This window comes from Littorina saxatilis, linkage group LG11 (assembly GCF_037325665.1).
Source record: "Littorina saxatilis isolate snail1 linkage group LG11, US_GU_Lsax_2.0, whole genome shotgun sequence".
Taxonomy (NCBI): domain Eukaryota; kingdom Metazoa; phylum Mollusca; class Gastropoda; order Littorinimorpha; family Littorinidae; genus Littorina; species Littorina saxatilis.
This window is the reverse complement of record NC_090255.1, coordinates 36,434,045-36,447,288: the sequence shown is the minus strand read 5'-3', so window position 1 is coordinate 36,447,288 and position 13,244 is coordinate 36,434,045. Positions and strand designations below refer to the sequence as shown.

Sequence of the window (13,244 nt, the reverse complement as noted above, 5' to 3'; positions counted from 1 at the left end):
TCTCAGTCTGGGACTTTTTATATCCTGCACGAAAAGACGTTCTGGCTGACTTATGTACGAGTGCACAATCGGTTACTGTCTTGTTCAAGCCGCGAGGGCTTTCACTGTGTGTGCCCACAAACGCATGCCTCCCCCGGTCTTGTGGAAAGTTTTGACTACTTTTCTGTGGTGTGTGCATAACTGGGATGTTTGCTGCGGTGTTGCAGCTGTGGTTGTGTTGGCGGGATGGTGAGGTGGCGATCCAGGTAACAATTTGTTAACATGGATATGTGATCGGCGAATTATCGGAACTATACGTCCAGCTGCTGGAAGTAAGGCTCAGTTTCGGGTATTTTTTTAATTTTTTTTGTAAAGTGTGTATAATTGTGACAGTGGGTTTTGTTGGTTTTAATTTGTATTTTTTTAATGATTGGTTGGTGTACAAAAATAATTGACAATTTATTTACGGTGCTTCACGATTAACCACCCATCAGAAATCAAAGAGCACAGAGATGAATATATATATGAAACTTTCATTCCCGTGTCATTTCCTTTAAGCTTTCCGCTATGCCTCAACTATCCGGTGTCACGATTTCATCTTTCGCCTGTGTACATATTTCCCCCTCGACATATATACTGTACTCATGACTGAAACTGATGTTGTTTCCTGGTAAAATTAAGAAGTAAAATTATTTATGGACGAAAAGCATGTCAGTTTCTTGCATGTGAAGAAAATTGGTGGTAACATTTAATAGATTTCACCCCCAAAATCGAATTCTTCGAAAACGTGTACTGAGTGGTTACGTCCCTTGAGTAAGAAGGAAAACATTTTAGGATGAATCAAATTTCTAAGTTAAATAAAACAAATTGGTTGGACAAATTTGGCCCCATGAATGTAAGGTACACAAGGTCGCTCATCAGTACTATCCAAGGGTGTTTTTTTGTTCAGTGTAGAGTTTATATTAGATCAACGAGGCCGAGAATCGAAATATCAACACGGCGAAAGATGAAAACGTCACACCTGTCACGAGTTTATACTAGATCAACGAGGCCGAGAAGCGAAATATCAACACGGCGAAAGATGAAAACGTCACACCGGCTGGCACATTTGTTTTGGATCAGTCAAAGAGTTTTTACACCCCCGGTATAGGGGTGTGTATAGGATTCGGTCCATTTGTTTGTTTGTTTGTGTTCGCATATAGATCTCAAGAATGAACGGCCCGATCGTCACCAAACTTGGTGAACAGGTTCTATACATTCCTGAGACGGTCCTTACAAAAATTGGGACCAGTCAAACACACGGTTAGGGAGTTATTGGATTCGGTCCATGTGTTTGTTTGTTTGTTTGTGTTCGCATATAGATCTCAAGAATGAACGGACCGATCGTCACCAAACTTGGTGAACAGGTTCTATACATTCCTGAGATTGGGACCATTCAAACACACGGTTAGGGAGTTATTGGTGGATTAAAATTATACAAGGACTTATAGAGGGACATCTTAATGGTCAAAGGGAAATAACCATTCTCACTCAGTCACTGCCACCAACTGAGAAGGTTATTTCCCTTTGACGGGGGTGTTTTTCCTACCTCGGAGGAATTTCTTGTTTTGTTACAGGGGTCGCGTGACCGCAACTCATGGGTTGATTTTTGGGTGGGCATTGTAAAGTACGTGTATGACCACATCACAGACCGCCATTTCCCAGCCGCGAGTTAATTTGGGGGGGGGGGGGGGTGGTGAGGGTGTAGCTTTTGAGTATCCCGTGTAAAAGACTGAAGACATATAATTATTATACATGATGATTGATATAATCCTGCACTGACTCAGTGTCGGGAAGGAATCTTAGCTTACTTTGATAATTCTGCCTGCAGAGATGAAAGCTACGGGTTACACTCTCACAGCCAGTCTTGTGTTGTTCCCGTTTTAGTGTCCGGAGCACTTCGTGGGTAAACTGTCGGAACTCGAGGCATCTGGTGTTGTGTTTTGCCTGAGTCATCGCTACTAGTTAGGGCTACACGGCGAGTGCTACTTAAATACTGTGTAGATCCCGGCCATGATTTGACTTTCGGTATACGGCACACCGGCTATACGAACAACAGTCATCATTGCAGATTGATAGTGAAGCGATTGAAATGAAACTGTGTAAAATCAAGTTGTGACTGCTTGGCTGGTCCGAGGTCAGGACAGACCCAAAGCCTCGAAGAGAGAGAGAGAGAGAGAGAGAGAGAGAGAGAGAGAGAGAGAGAGAGAGAGAGAGAGAGAGAGAGAAAGAGACAGAGAGAGAGAGAGAGAGTGAGAGAGAGAGTGAGAGGGAGAGAGAGCCTGATGAGGGGGACAGAGGGGGGGGGGGGGGGGGGGGGGGAGGGGGGGGGAAAACTCGAACTCGAAAACTTTATTACCAAGGGATGATAGCATTAGGTCCATATGGTCCTTTCTTACAGCTAGTCCCTACTATAATACACACATGAAACGAAGAACAAGTATGAAGAATAAAAAAAGAAATCAAATAAAACACAATCATGTAGGGAAAAGTATAACAAAACACACACACACAAAAATCAAAAGTGTGCTTAATATTAATGGAAGCATACTATACACTTTCTCTTTCACACATCCTCACACACACTCGCACAAATTGTACACCGACTTAGTCATTAGAGAGGTGCTTTCGGAGCTGTCTTTTTTTTTAGAGAGAGAGAGACAGAGAGAGACAGAGAGAGACAGAGACAGAGACAGAGACTGAGAGATGGGGGAGGGAGGGAGAGCCTGATGAGGGGGACAGAGACTCGAGTCTGGGGAGAGAGAGAGAGAGAGAGAGAGAGAGAGAGAGAGAGAGAGAGAGACTGAGAGAGAGAGAGAGAGAGAGAGAGAGAGAGAGACTGAGAGAGAGAGAGAGAGAGAGTGTGTGTCAGTGTGTGTTTGTGTGGGTGCCGGCGTGCGTGCTCGTGCGTGTGTGTGTGTGTGTGTGCGCGCGCGTCAAGTCAATACCGCGTCTGTCTCAGTGTCAGTCTGTGTGTTTCCGAACTGATATATATCAGTAATTAAAAGAAAGTGGGTGGCGGCAGTCATCATGTCTCCTCCGACTGGCGTGTGTTTTGATTGGCTCCTGGGCTTCCAGCGTACACCACATTGGCTACCCGTGTTACGCTGGATGAAGTTCTTGTCTGATGTTGGCAACTGTTTTCATAACAGATGTTGTCTGCCCTTTGCGTCGCGGCGCCGCGTGTAGTGCGGTATCAAGTGATGTCATCGAGAGGCAGATAGGAAAAATATATAAATGAAAATACTGTCAGAGAGAGAGAGAGAGAGAGAGAGAGAGAGGGAGAGAGAGAGAGAGAGAGGAGAGAGAGGAGAGAGAGAGAGAGAGAGAGAGAGAGAGAGAGAGGGACAGAAAGAAAGAGAGAAGAAGAGACTAGGGGCGGGGAGGGGAAGTTGAAAGGGTCGTGGGGGGGGGGGGGGGGATGCGAGTGAGTGATCAGGTGATGCAATCGGGAGGTAGGTACGCCGTAACCGATAATGAAAATGCACGAGAGAGACAGAGAGACAGAGACAGAGACAGAGAGAGAGAGAGACAGAGAGACAGGGAGAGACAGACATATATATTTATGTATATCTATATATACAGAGAGAGAGAGAGAGAGAGAGAGAGAGAGAGAGAGAGAGAGGGGGGTGGGGGTAGGGGTGCGTTGGGGGGCTGCGAAAGAGTGTTCAGGTGATTTAATCGGGAGGGAGATCGGAACCAATCTGAAAATGCAAGAGAGAGAGAGCGGAAGAGCAAAGAGGGTAGAAGCAGAGATTTCTACCCTCTTTAGAGAAAGAGAGAGAGAGAGAGAGGGAGAGAGAGAGAGACACAGAGAGACAGAGAGAGAGAGACAGAGAGAGAGAGAGGCAGACAGACAGACAGACAGACAGACAGACAGACTGAGAGAGACAGAGACAGAGAGAGACACAAACACAGACAGAGAGAGAGCCGTAAGGCTACACAAATAAGCAGTGGACGATGTGTCTGTGTGTTTCAGTGTGGGGAGGGGGGATGAAGATTGGTAGAGATTGATGGAATCAGGAGAGAAAGGGGCTGGTGCCGCTTCACAATAGTCCGGATATTAGTCTTGGACTTGAAAAGTACAGCACCTGTCCGGTGACTTCAAACGCCTGTGCACTGCAAACGGGGCACATCACAGGCACCTGAAGCTTTAATCACAAATGAGCTGACAGGGTATAATTATAATAGTCAGCGCGGCCGTAATAGAAATAATTTGCTGTAGTAAAGGTCGTGCGATTTGTAGAACTTCCATGTCTAATATCTCCAGTTGGCGGTACTGTCAAAGTGTCCATCTCAGTGCTTACAATTGTTTTGTTGCAATGTCGTCGTGGTCGGCATCGAAGGATAGTCCTTTTGTTTTTAATGTCAGCGTAAACAAAGTTAAACAAAAAATAAAATATATGAAATCGGATGCTTTTTAAAAATTTTTTTTTAAATGTATCTTAGCCAACTGGAGCCCGTTCAGGGTTGAAGGGCAGCTGTCGGGTTGTGGCTCTCAAAATCTGTTCCTTAGAATGAGTTATCATGTAACTGAAACTATACTTAAAAGTTACTTGGTGATTTTGACAGCTTGATAACACAAGTCCGAAGACTTTAGACATGCTACACAGGGGGTCACATCCACGTCGGACATCGGACATACACGGATATTTTTTCCAAATGTCCTATACATTTTTCATGCAAGAGGACATATGTCCTATTGTTTTTGTCACAAAGGGGTTATTGTCCGATTATGCTTTCATTTGATCTGGAAACTGTCACTACTTTCCAATTTACAGTAGTTTGATTTGCTACGATGTGTCTCTCCAAGCAGACAAAACCATGCTGTTAGTGTCCGTTTTGTTGCGAGACAAAAAAGGTCCTATTAATTTTTTTCCGGGACAAATGTTCTATCGCTTTTACATTGTCCAGGACATTTGTCCTATGCCATCTCTCATGGATGTGAGCCCCTGGCTACAATGTCTTTAATCGAAGAAAGTTTGCATTCTTGGCCGAGTCAATGCAGCCCGCTCAAAAATTACTTCCCTTGGACGCGTGACGTCAGGGCCGGTATGCAGGCGTTTCTTTCAGTCTTTCTTTATTTGGTGTTTGACGTCGTTTTCAACCACGAAGGTTATATCGCGACGGGGTATGCAGGAGGCGATTTTCGATAAAGTGCATTGAGGGTACTGTTTATCCCGGTTAAGGCCAAGAAATATAAATCAAACGATAGAGTACATATCCCAAATCACACTTGTTGGACAAAGAACGAGGAGTTTATTTGTGAATCTGTGAAAGATCAATTCAAAAGAACAGAAAAGAAAACCGTACAAGGTATGAATAGAATTTGAAATAAGGACGAAGTTATTCGCACTAACCTCGACCCTTGCATACAGGCCCAGAAAGCTGTAGCAGGAAAGAAAACAAACTTTTCTGGCCGACTGACTTACGGATTGATTGGCTGGTTGGTTTATTCAAAGAACAGCATGTGTGAAGCAGTCGACTTGAAGGTGATTACAACACCTGTTCTTTAAACCATCTCCCCGACCGTCTATATATATATTCTGTCCAGAGCTAAGGCTCAGGTAGTTCTGGCACGGATGAACACGCCTCTCCTGAAGACTAACTGATTGGTCAAAAGTCCTACCCGTATAAACAGTTTAAGCTGCTTTAACACGAGAAAAGAACACCCCTCCACTTGGTCACATACCTACAGTCTACAACCTGACTGCTGTTTGTGAAGGTTGTTTTGTTGTAATAATGAAGTGGTGTTCGTTTTTATATTTAGTCAAGTTTTGACTAAATATTTTAACATCGAGGGGGAATCGAAACGAGGGTCGTGGTGTATGTGCGTGCGTGTGTGTGTGTGTGTGTGTGTGTAGAGCGATTCAGACTAAACTACTGGACCGATCTTTATGAAATTTGACATGAGAGTTCCTGGGTATGAAATCCCCGAACGTTTTTTTCATTTTTTTGATAAATGTCTTTGATAACGTCATATCCGGCTTTTCGTGAAAGTTGAGGCGGCACTGTCACGCCCTCATTTTTCAACCAAATTGGTTGAAATTTTGGTCAAGTAATCTTCGACAAAGCCCGGGGTTCGGTATTGCATTTCAGCTTGGTGGCTTAAAAATTAATTAATGACTTTGGTCATTAAAAATCGGAAAATTGTAAAAAAAAAATAAAAATTTATAAAACGATCCAAATTTACGTTTATCTTATTCTCCATCATTTGCTGATTCCAAAAACATATAAATATGTTATATTCGGATTAAAAACAAGCTCTGAAAATTAAATATATAAAAATTATTATCAAAATTAAATGTTCCAAATCAATTTAAAAACACTTTCATCTTATTCCTTGTCGGTTCCTGATTCCAAAAACATATAGATATGATATGTTTGGATTAAAAACACGCTCAGAAAGTTAAAACAAAGAGAGGTACAGAAAAGCGTGCTATCCTTCTTAGCGCAACTACTACCCCGCTCTTCTTGTCAATTTCACTGCCTTTGCCATGAGCGGTGGACTGACGATGCTACGAGTATACGGTCTTGTTGAAAAATGGCATTGCGTTCAGTTTCATTCTGTGAGTTCGACAGCTACTTGACTAAATATTGTATTTTCGCCTTACGCGACTTGTTTTGTTTTGTTTGTGTGTGCTCACTCAGGTTTGAAACTGACACCTATGTCAATTTGCAAAATACATTTAAAAGCAGTAAGGATGTTGAATTTCTGTATGTGTCAGCGTAGAGGGGTGGTCCTGATCCCCTTAGAATCGCACTGATTTCACGGGATGGAATGTGACTTTTAAACTATCGCACCGGCCGGCAGCAGACTGTCAAGACTTGAGGCCCAGGCAGCTCTGGCACGAATAAACACGCTTTTCCGGTTGATTGATTGGTTTAAGCGCTTCGAGCTGTGGAGAAGTGCTATATAAATGTCCATTATTATTATTATTATTGATTGATTGATTGATTGATTGATTGATTGATTGAAATTACAGCGTGATTGATTCCAAGACTTGTTGTTAAAGGCACAGTCCCGGCTCCTTCCTGGGGAAAAAATCGGTTCATAATTTCAGATCTGACCAGGCTTTAAACACGAAATAAAGAACATATCTCCACTTGAATACATACTATTAATCCATAGCCTGACTGCTGTCAGTGAAGGGGGGAATTTTTTGTAAGTGGTTTTTGTTCTTAAACAAAAATTTTTTGCTCAATAAGTTTTGTAACGGACTCCTATAAGTACTTATGTCAGTTTGCGAAACAAAAGTATCTCACTCTGCACAGAAAACAGCCAGGATAATACATTTCTGTGTGTGTGAATGTGGATCGAGCGATGGTCTTATCTCACATCATAGACCATGTATAGGCTATTTGGTCTATGCTCACATAGAGCCGAACTGAGTTCACGGGAAGTAGTGTGACTTTAAAGCTATCTCGACGGCCGACAACAGACTGTCAAGACTTGAGGCCCTGGCAGCTCTGGCACGAATAAACACTCTTTTCCTGGCGCTTTGATCTCAGCGCACAAAGAATGAACACACCGCGTTTCCTCTCAAGCCTGTCTATCCTGGGCTGTTTGTTTTTGATGCGGTGGGCCAGGTAAGAGTGAAGAACGATGTTGTCCGTGCCGTTTATTATTATAGTCAGTGTGGAGAAGTGAAGGATGAGTTTAGTGACTTCCGATAAATTGTAAAACATTTTGTGTGTGTGTGTGTGTGTGTGTGTGTGTTAAATATGGTGCTTTCGTACCATGCAATGAATACACTATTTTTACAAATACAAACAAACAGACAAACAAACAAGGAAACACACACACACAAAATGTAAAAAAAATCAGTGACGGTTTCCATGTCTCACCCCCATTACTCTGGCACGTAGATAACCTCGGTCGTTCTGACAGAAGTGCAGGTGGCGGATTACACGCGAACTCGCAATTAAACACTGACCTTATCCCAAAAAGGAAGATACAAAAATGACTGTGTAGATCGGATTTCTTCCCTTTTGTTCTGAATTAAATTTGCAGACTGATACAAGTGTCAGTCACAAAATAATATTAGCCCCCCCGACAATTTTTTTTTTAAATAATCCACACTCTGTACGGAAAACAACTGGACGTTAGATTGTTTGTTTGTATGTGTCTGCGTAGAACGATGCCCTTATCCCCCGGGTGGATTTTATTCCACGTAATAATCCAGGGGGTCTGTGCTGATCTGACAAGCAAGTTGATACGAGAATGAAGTTATCTTGAGAAGGATTCCCTACCGCGGCAGTAAACTTTTTTTCCTGTCAGATATTGCGGCTAGAAAACGCTCAGCAATGTACTAGCTGTGTCTGTGGACAGAGAAAGATGAGTTCAGTGACTTGGTGGATTATTGTGAAATTTGTTGTTGTAGGGGTGCCGTTGTTTTCCAAGCAAAAAATCCTTTTTTCTTTGGTCTGACGTTTTCCTAACAACCAATTCTTATTTGTCTCATTAATGGTTTTTCAGCCAGAAAAAAATAATAATACCACAGAAAAAATTGAAAAATGCAAATTCGGTTATTGGCATGGTCCCGGATAGGAAGACATTTAATGACATGCTTTTAAACGATGTGTGTAGAAAGAAAAGAGGTGGTTAATCTCCTTGTGGGCTGTGGTCAATTTGTTGTTGAAGGAGTAGTTCTGCCAGTAAATAAAGGAAAAGTGGGTTTTTTATTTCTCACGAAAAGAAGCCATTTTGGTTATGGCTTGGACATTGTAAGCTGATGCGGGGCTATCTATAGTTGTGAAGAAGTGAAAGATGAATTAAGTGACTACCTGGATCGAAGTAAATTTGTTGTTTAGGGTGTATTCCTACCAATAACCTACTTTTTTAGTATGTTTTTTGTGTGTGCTGGGAAACTTTTTTTTTGGGGGGGGGGGGGGGTCGTCCGCGGAATGTACTATGATATATGTCAAATGCATTTGAGGGATGTCGGTAATCTGAAATTCTATTGTTCAACTTTAGAAGATGTGTAAGGACAGCGGGTTAATTAGGCAGAGGGTAAGGGGAAGGCAGGTGGGGGTGGGTGGGGGAGGGGGGGGGGTGATTGGCCTTGCTGAATGTACTGTGAGATATGCCAGAAGCCACAGAACTAACACTCCGGACGGTACCTGCGTTCCTGAAGCCCCGATAACCAGAGATACGTAGTGTCAGAAAAGTAATTTAAGTAAAATTGCAAGCATTCACCCATCGCACCAGCATGCCCCAAGCCATCGCTCTCGTGTGGATTTAGAGGTCATTAGTGTGTAGAACTCATCACTATAGAAGCCTACATGATAACATGGAATCAGCAGCGCGCAATGCGTCAGCAATTACGATAAAAGGTGAAACTTTCTGGGTCGTTTTGTGCTCTGGTTATACGTTAGGGTATGCTCACACATTACAATATTCCACCATTCTAAATAACTATAGACCACAGTGTGCCTTGAAGCAATGGCACCCATCATGCTTTGAAAACTTGTTGATTCATGAATAGCATGCAATTATGTATAGGGCCTACACATGGTTGGCCGAATAAAACATGTTTGAAACAAAACATTGTCGTACAAGTTTTGCGTCGAAAAGAATACTTTTCTATTTTTGATCGACATTATAAAGCCTTGTATTTCTTCAAGGGTCCTAATCAGAAAATATTCGACCCTTATAAGGCTGGTGAGCCTAGAAATCACTGACTGTAGTCATAGTTTGAAAACGGGCCTTAGGCAACAAAAACAAAAAAAGTCTGTTTACGGTAACATAGGCAAAAACAAGTCGCGTAAGGCGAAAATACAACATTTAGTCAAGTAGCTGTCGAACTCACAGAATGAAACTGAACGCAATGCAACGCAGCAAGACCGTATACTCGTAGCATCGTCAGTCCACCGCGCACGGCAAAGGCAGTGAAATTGACAAGAAGAGCGGGGTAGTACTTGCGCTGAGAAGGATAGCACGCTTTTCTGTACCTCTCTTCGTTTTAACTTTCTGAGCGTGTTTTTAATCCAAACATAGCATATCTATATGTTTTTGGAATCAGGAACCGACAAGGAATAAGATGAAAGTGTTTTTAAATTGATTTCGACAATTTAAAGCGTCATACTGTGTACTATACCCAGTACATTCACTAGCCCTGGAGCAAAGCGTCATACTGTGTACTATACTCGGTACATTCACTAGCCCTGGAGGCAAAGCGTCATACTGTGTACTATACTCGGTACATTCACTAGCCCTGGAGGCAAAGCGTCATACTGCGTACTATACTCGGTACATTCACTGATTGTGGATGAAAACTCGTAATTTGATGACAAGGCTCAAGATAATGGACGCCCGGAAATTTGATTGTAACAAATCATTCCGGGATTTGTCTGGCACCCTTGTTGCTGCCTTTTAGAAACTTAACGCTAGCTGTTGGCGCTTTGACCCATGCACTTTTGGGAAGGTTTCATTTTTCCGGAGTACCAGAGAGTTCCGGACTAACTTGATCACTTTAGTTATTTCTTGACGTGGACACATGCTTCTTCTTCTTCTTCTTCTTCTTCTTCTTCTTCTTCTTCTTCTTCTTCTGCGTTCGTGGGCTGAAACTCCCACGTACACTCGTGTTTTTGCACGAGTGGATTTTTGCGTGTATGACCGTGACCGTTTTTACCCCGCCATTTAGGCAGCCATACGCCGCTTTCGGAGGAAGCATGCTGGGTATTTTCGTGTTTCTGTAACCCACCGAACTCTGACATGGATTACAGGATCTTTTCCGACCCATACATTGTTGGAAGGTTTTATTGTTTGTGTGCGTTTCGGATTGACTTTCAAGTTTTAAAAAAAATATTGGAAACAGAGTGGGTGAATTTATTTTAATTCTTGACTATATTGAACTTTTGTTTCAGATTTGGGATGACATGACCGTCAGCTCTAGTGCGCCGGACGGAAACCACAGCACCAACCCCAAATTCAACTGGGAAGACAATGCAACTATATGTAACACTGTGGACATAGAATCGTAAAGAACGCTGGCTTGGCTCCATTCAACAACAAAAGAAAACCTGCTGCTTATCACAACAAAAAGTCCTGCAAGTAATACACACAGGTTTGATACAACAAGACAAGACCGCGCTACCACGACTGACTATACGAGCATTTCTCATGTCTCCTCTACGGCCGACTGGCAGAAGAATGAGCTGAGCCTCGCTTAGCTGACATACAGTTATTACCAGACGCAAAAGGGAATAAAAGGACTCGTTTGAACACGATTGTTTTTAAGCTCGACGATAGCAGAAGCTAGACTGTGAAGCCCCTGAAGACGATTTGATGCGCGTACATGATCAAGAAGCATGTCGACTGTCGGGTCTTACCCAAGGAATGAGCATTTTATAGATGTGCTGAATGACTCCATTTTGAAGGTTTAAAACCTCTGTTTTTCCTTCATAATGGTTCGCCAAGTTTGATTTGGTGTGGCTAAACTGGTGTTGAGTTCAGTGAACCAGAGGAAGAGAGGAGTAACAGTTTAATATACATGCATAAAGCAGTCTTGAAATGGACCTCAGGGAGAGACTCGACTCATCCTGTTACTACTTTGGACTACACAATGCAAGCTTCGCATTCACTGACCTGGACAATTCTGAAAGAAACGTGGAGATGACTTTGGTCTTGACAGTGTGTGAATCCTTTTAAGGAGATTTATTTGATCAATCTATTGATTGATTGATTGATTGATTGATTGATTGATTGATTGATTTATTGATTCATCTATTTATTCTCTTGTTAATTTATTGATTTATCCATACATACCAACATCTTCCGTCAACATGAGCTACGCTAAGAGTCTGCTGGACAGAACCAACACCGGTGCCCACTTGACCTCCAGCCAGGCCGAATGTGAAAGGGCAACCGATGACCTTCGACCCTTGGGTCAAGGTCGGATGTGTCAGGTCATCTGGGACGGGTGGCTGTGTTGGCCTCAGACGTTAGCGGGCGCTGTGATCAAGCAACCGTGCCCGGACATCTATCAGTATAATATTCATCAGGTATGCTTCATTGATTTTGTGTTTTATAAAATACATACACACATACACACACACAAACACACGCACGATCGCACGCACGCATGCACACACACTCACACACACACACACACAACTTGCTTACACGCACAAACACGCACGCACGCACGCCCGCCCGCACGCACACACGCACGCACGCACACACACACACACACACACACACACACACACACACACACACACACACGCATGCAAAGAATGAATAGAAAATATCAGTTAAAATACGTTTGCCTTTTGAAGTTTGCTTTCTTGGTTGTGCTTACGTGAAAAGAGGCACCTGGGTACATACAACCTTGTCTATTCCTCAGGTTTTGTACTCACTATAATCGTATATTTTGTTTTAGCCTCGCAGTTCACAATTAGTTTAAGCAGTACTTTTATTCAATCTTAATAACGTGACATATATATCTATATATATACACTAGCGGCTGGCACTTTGGATCCGTACTCAAGAGTAATGCTTTTATATGAGCGAATCCCAGGTGAAACATGACTGAAGTCAATTCAAAAATTTGTATAAGTAGCAGATTTGGAGTCCGCCGACTAACTGTTTCATTCAACAAGTGTGACGTTTGTAGCTGTATCTTCGGACACATTTTTACTGGCTGTTTCAGTGAGCATTTTATTTGCACTGCATTGTTTTGCTCTCTGTTTTTTTTCTCTTCAAATCTCCAGTTTGCCTATCGAAGATGCATGCTGAACGGCACATGGTACGGCAGCGGGGCGGATAGTTTGAGTCCCGAGAACCAAGGGTGGAGTGACTACAGTTTGTGCGTTCTACCGTCTCTCACCACCGGCTCCGCCTTCCCTTTTGGCGGAAGTGACGTCACTGACGCCGGATATGACGCAACGTCAGGAAACGATGATAGTTCCGGAAGCCTTGGGTCGCTGGAAACGTTTCCAGGTGTGATGTTATTTTTGTGGTGTGTGGTCTCCATTAAGTGTGCTTCTTTCATCTGGTGTCTTCGTGCGACCTTCTCAGTTCGCTTTGGTCCCTTAACCTTTGATACACTAGCTTGCACTCACTTGCAACATTTCCCAATTTCATTTATAGAGTGTGTGCGTGTGTCAGTGTTTAGGATGGGTGGAATATTGTCTGGATTGGGGGGTGGGGTGGGGTGGGGTGGGGTGGGGTGGGGTGGGGCGGGGCGGGGGGGGGGGGGGTGGTGGTAGATGTTGCAATT

The 13,244-nt window shown here is 43.0% G+C and overlaps 1 protein-coding gene across 1 annotated transcript in view; it reads left to right on the top strand.

The window, feature by feature from the left end:
• Nucleotides 1-13,244, top strand: part of LOC138979548 (uncharacterized) — a 16,656-nt gene continuing 3,412 nt past the window's right edge. Inside the window, exons 1-3 of the mRNA XM_070352262.1 lie at nucleotides 1-311; nucleotides 10,888-12,024; nucleotides 12,736-12,964. Of these exons, the coding sequence (XP_070208363.1) occupies nucleotides 11,806-12,024; nucleotides 12,736-12,964 (448 nt within the window). The 5' untranslated portion in view covers nucleotides 1-311; nucleotides 10,888-11,805. The remainder of the gene's footprint in view (nucleotides 312-10,887; nucleotides 12,025-12,735; nucleotides 12,965-13,244) is intronic.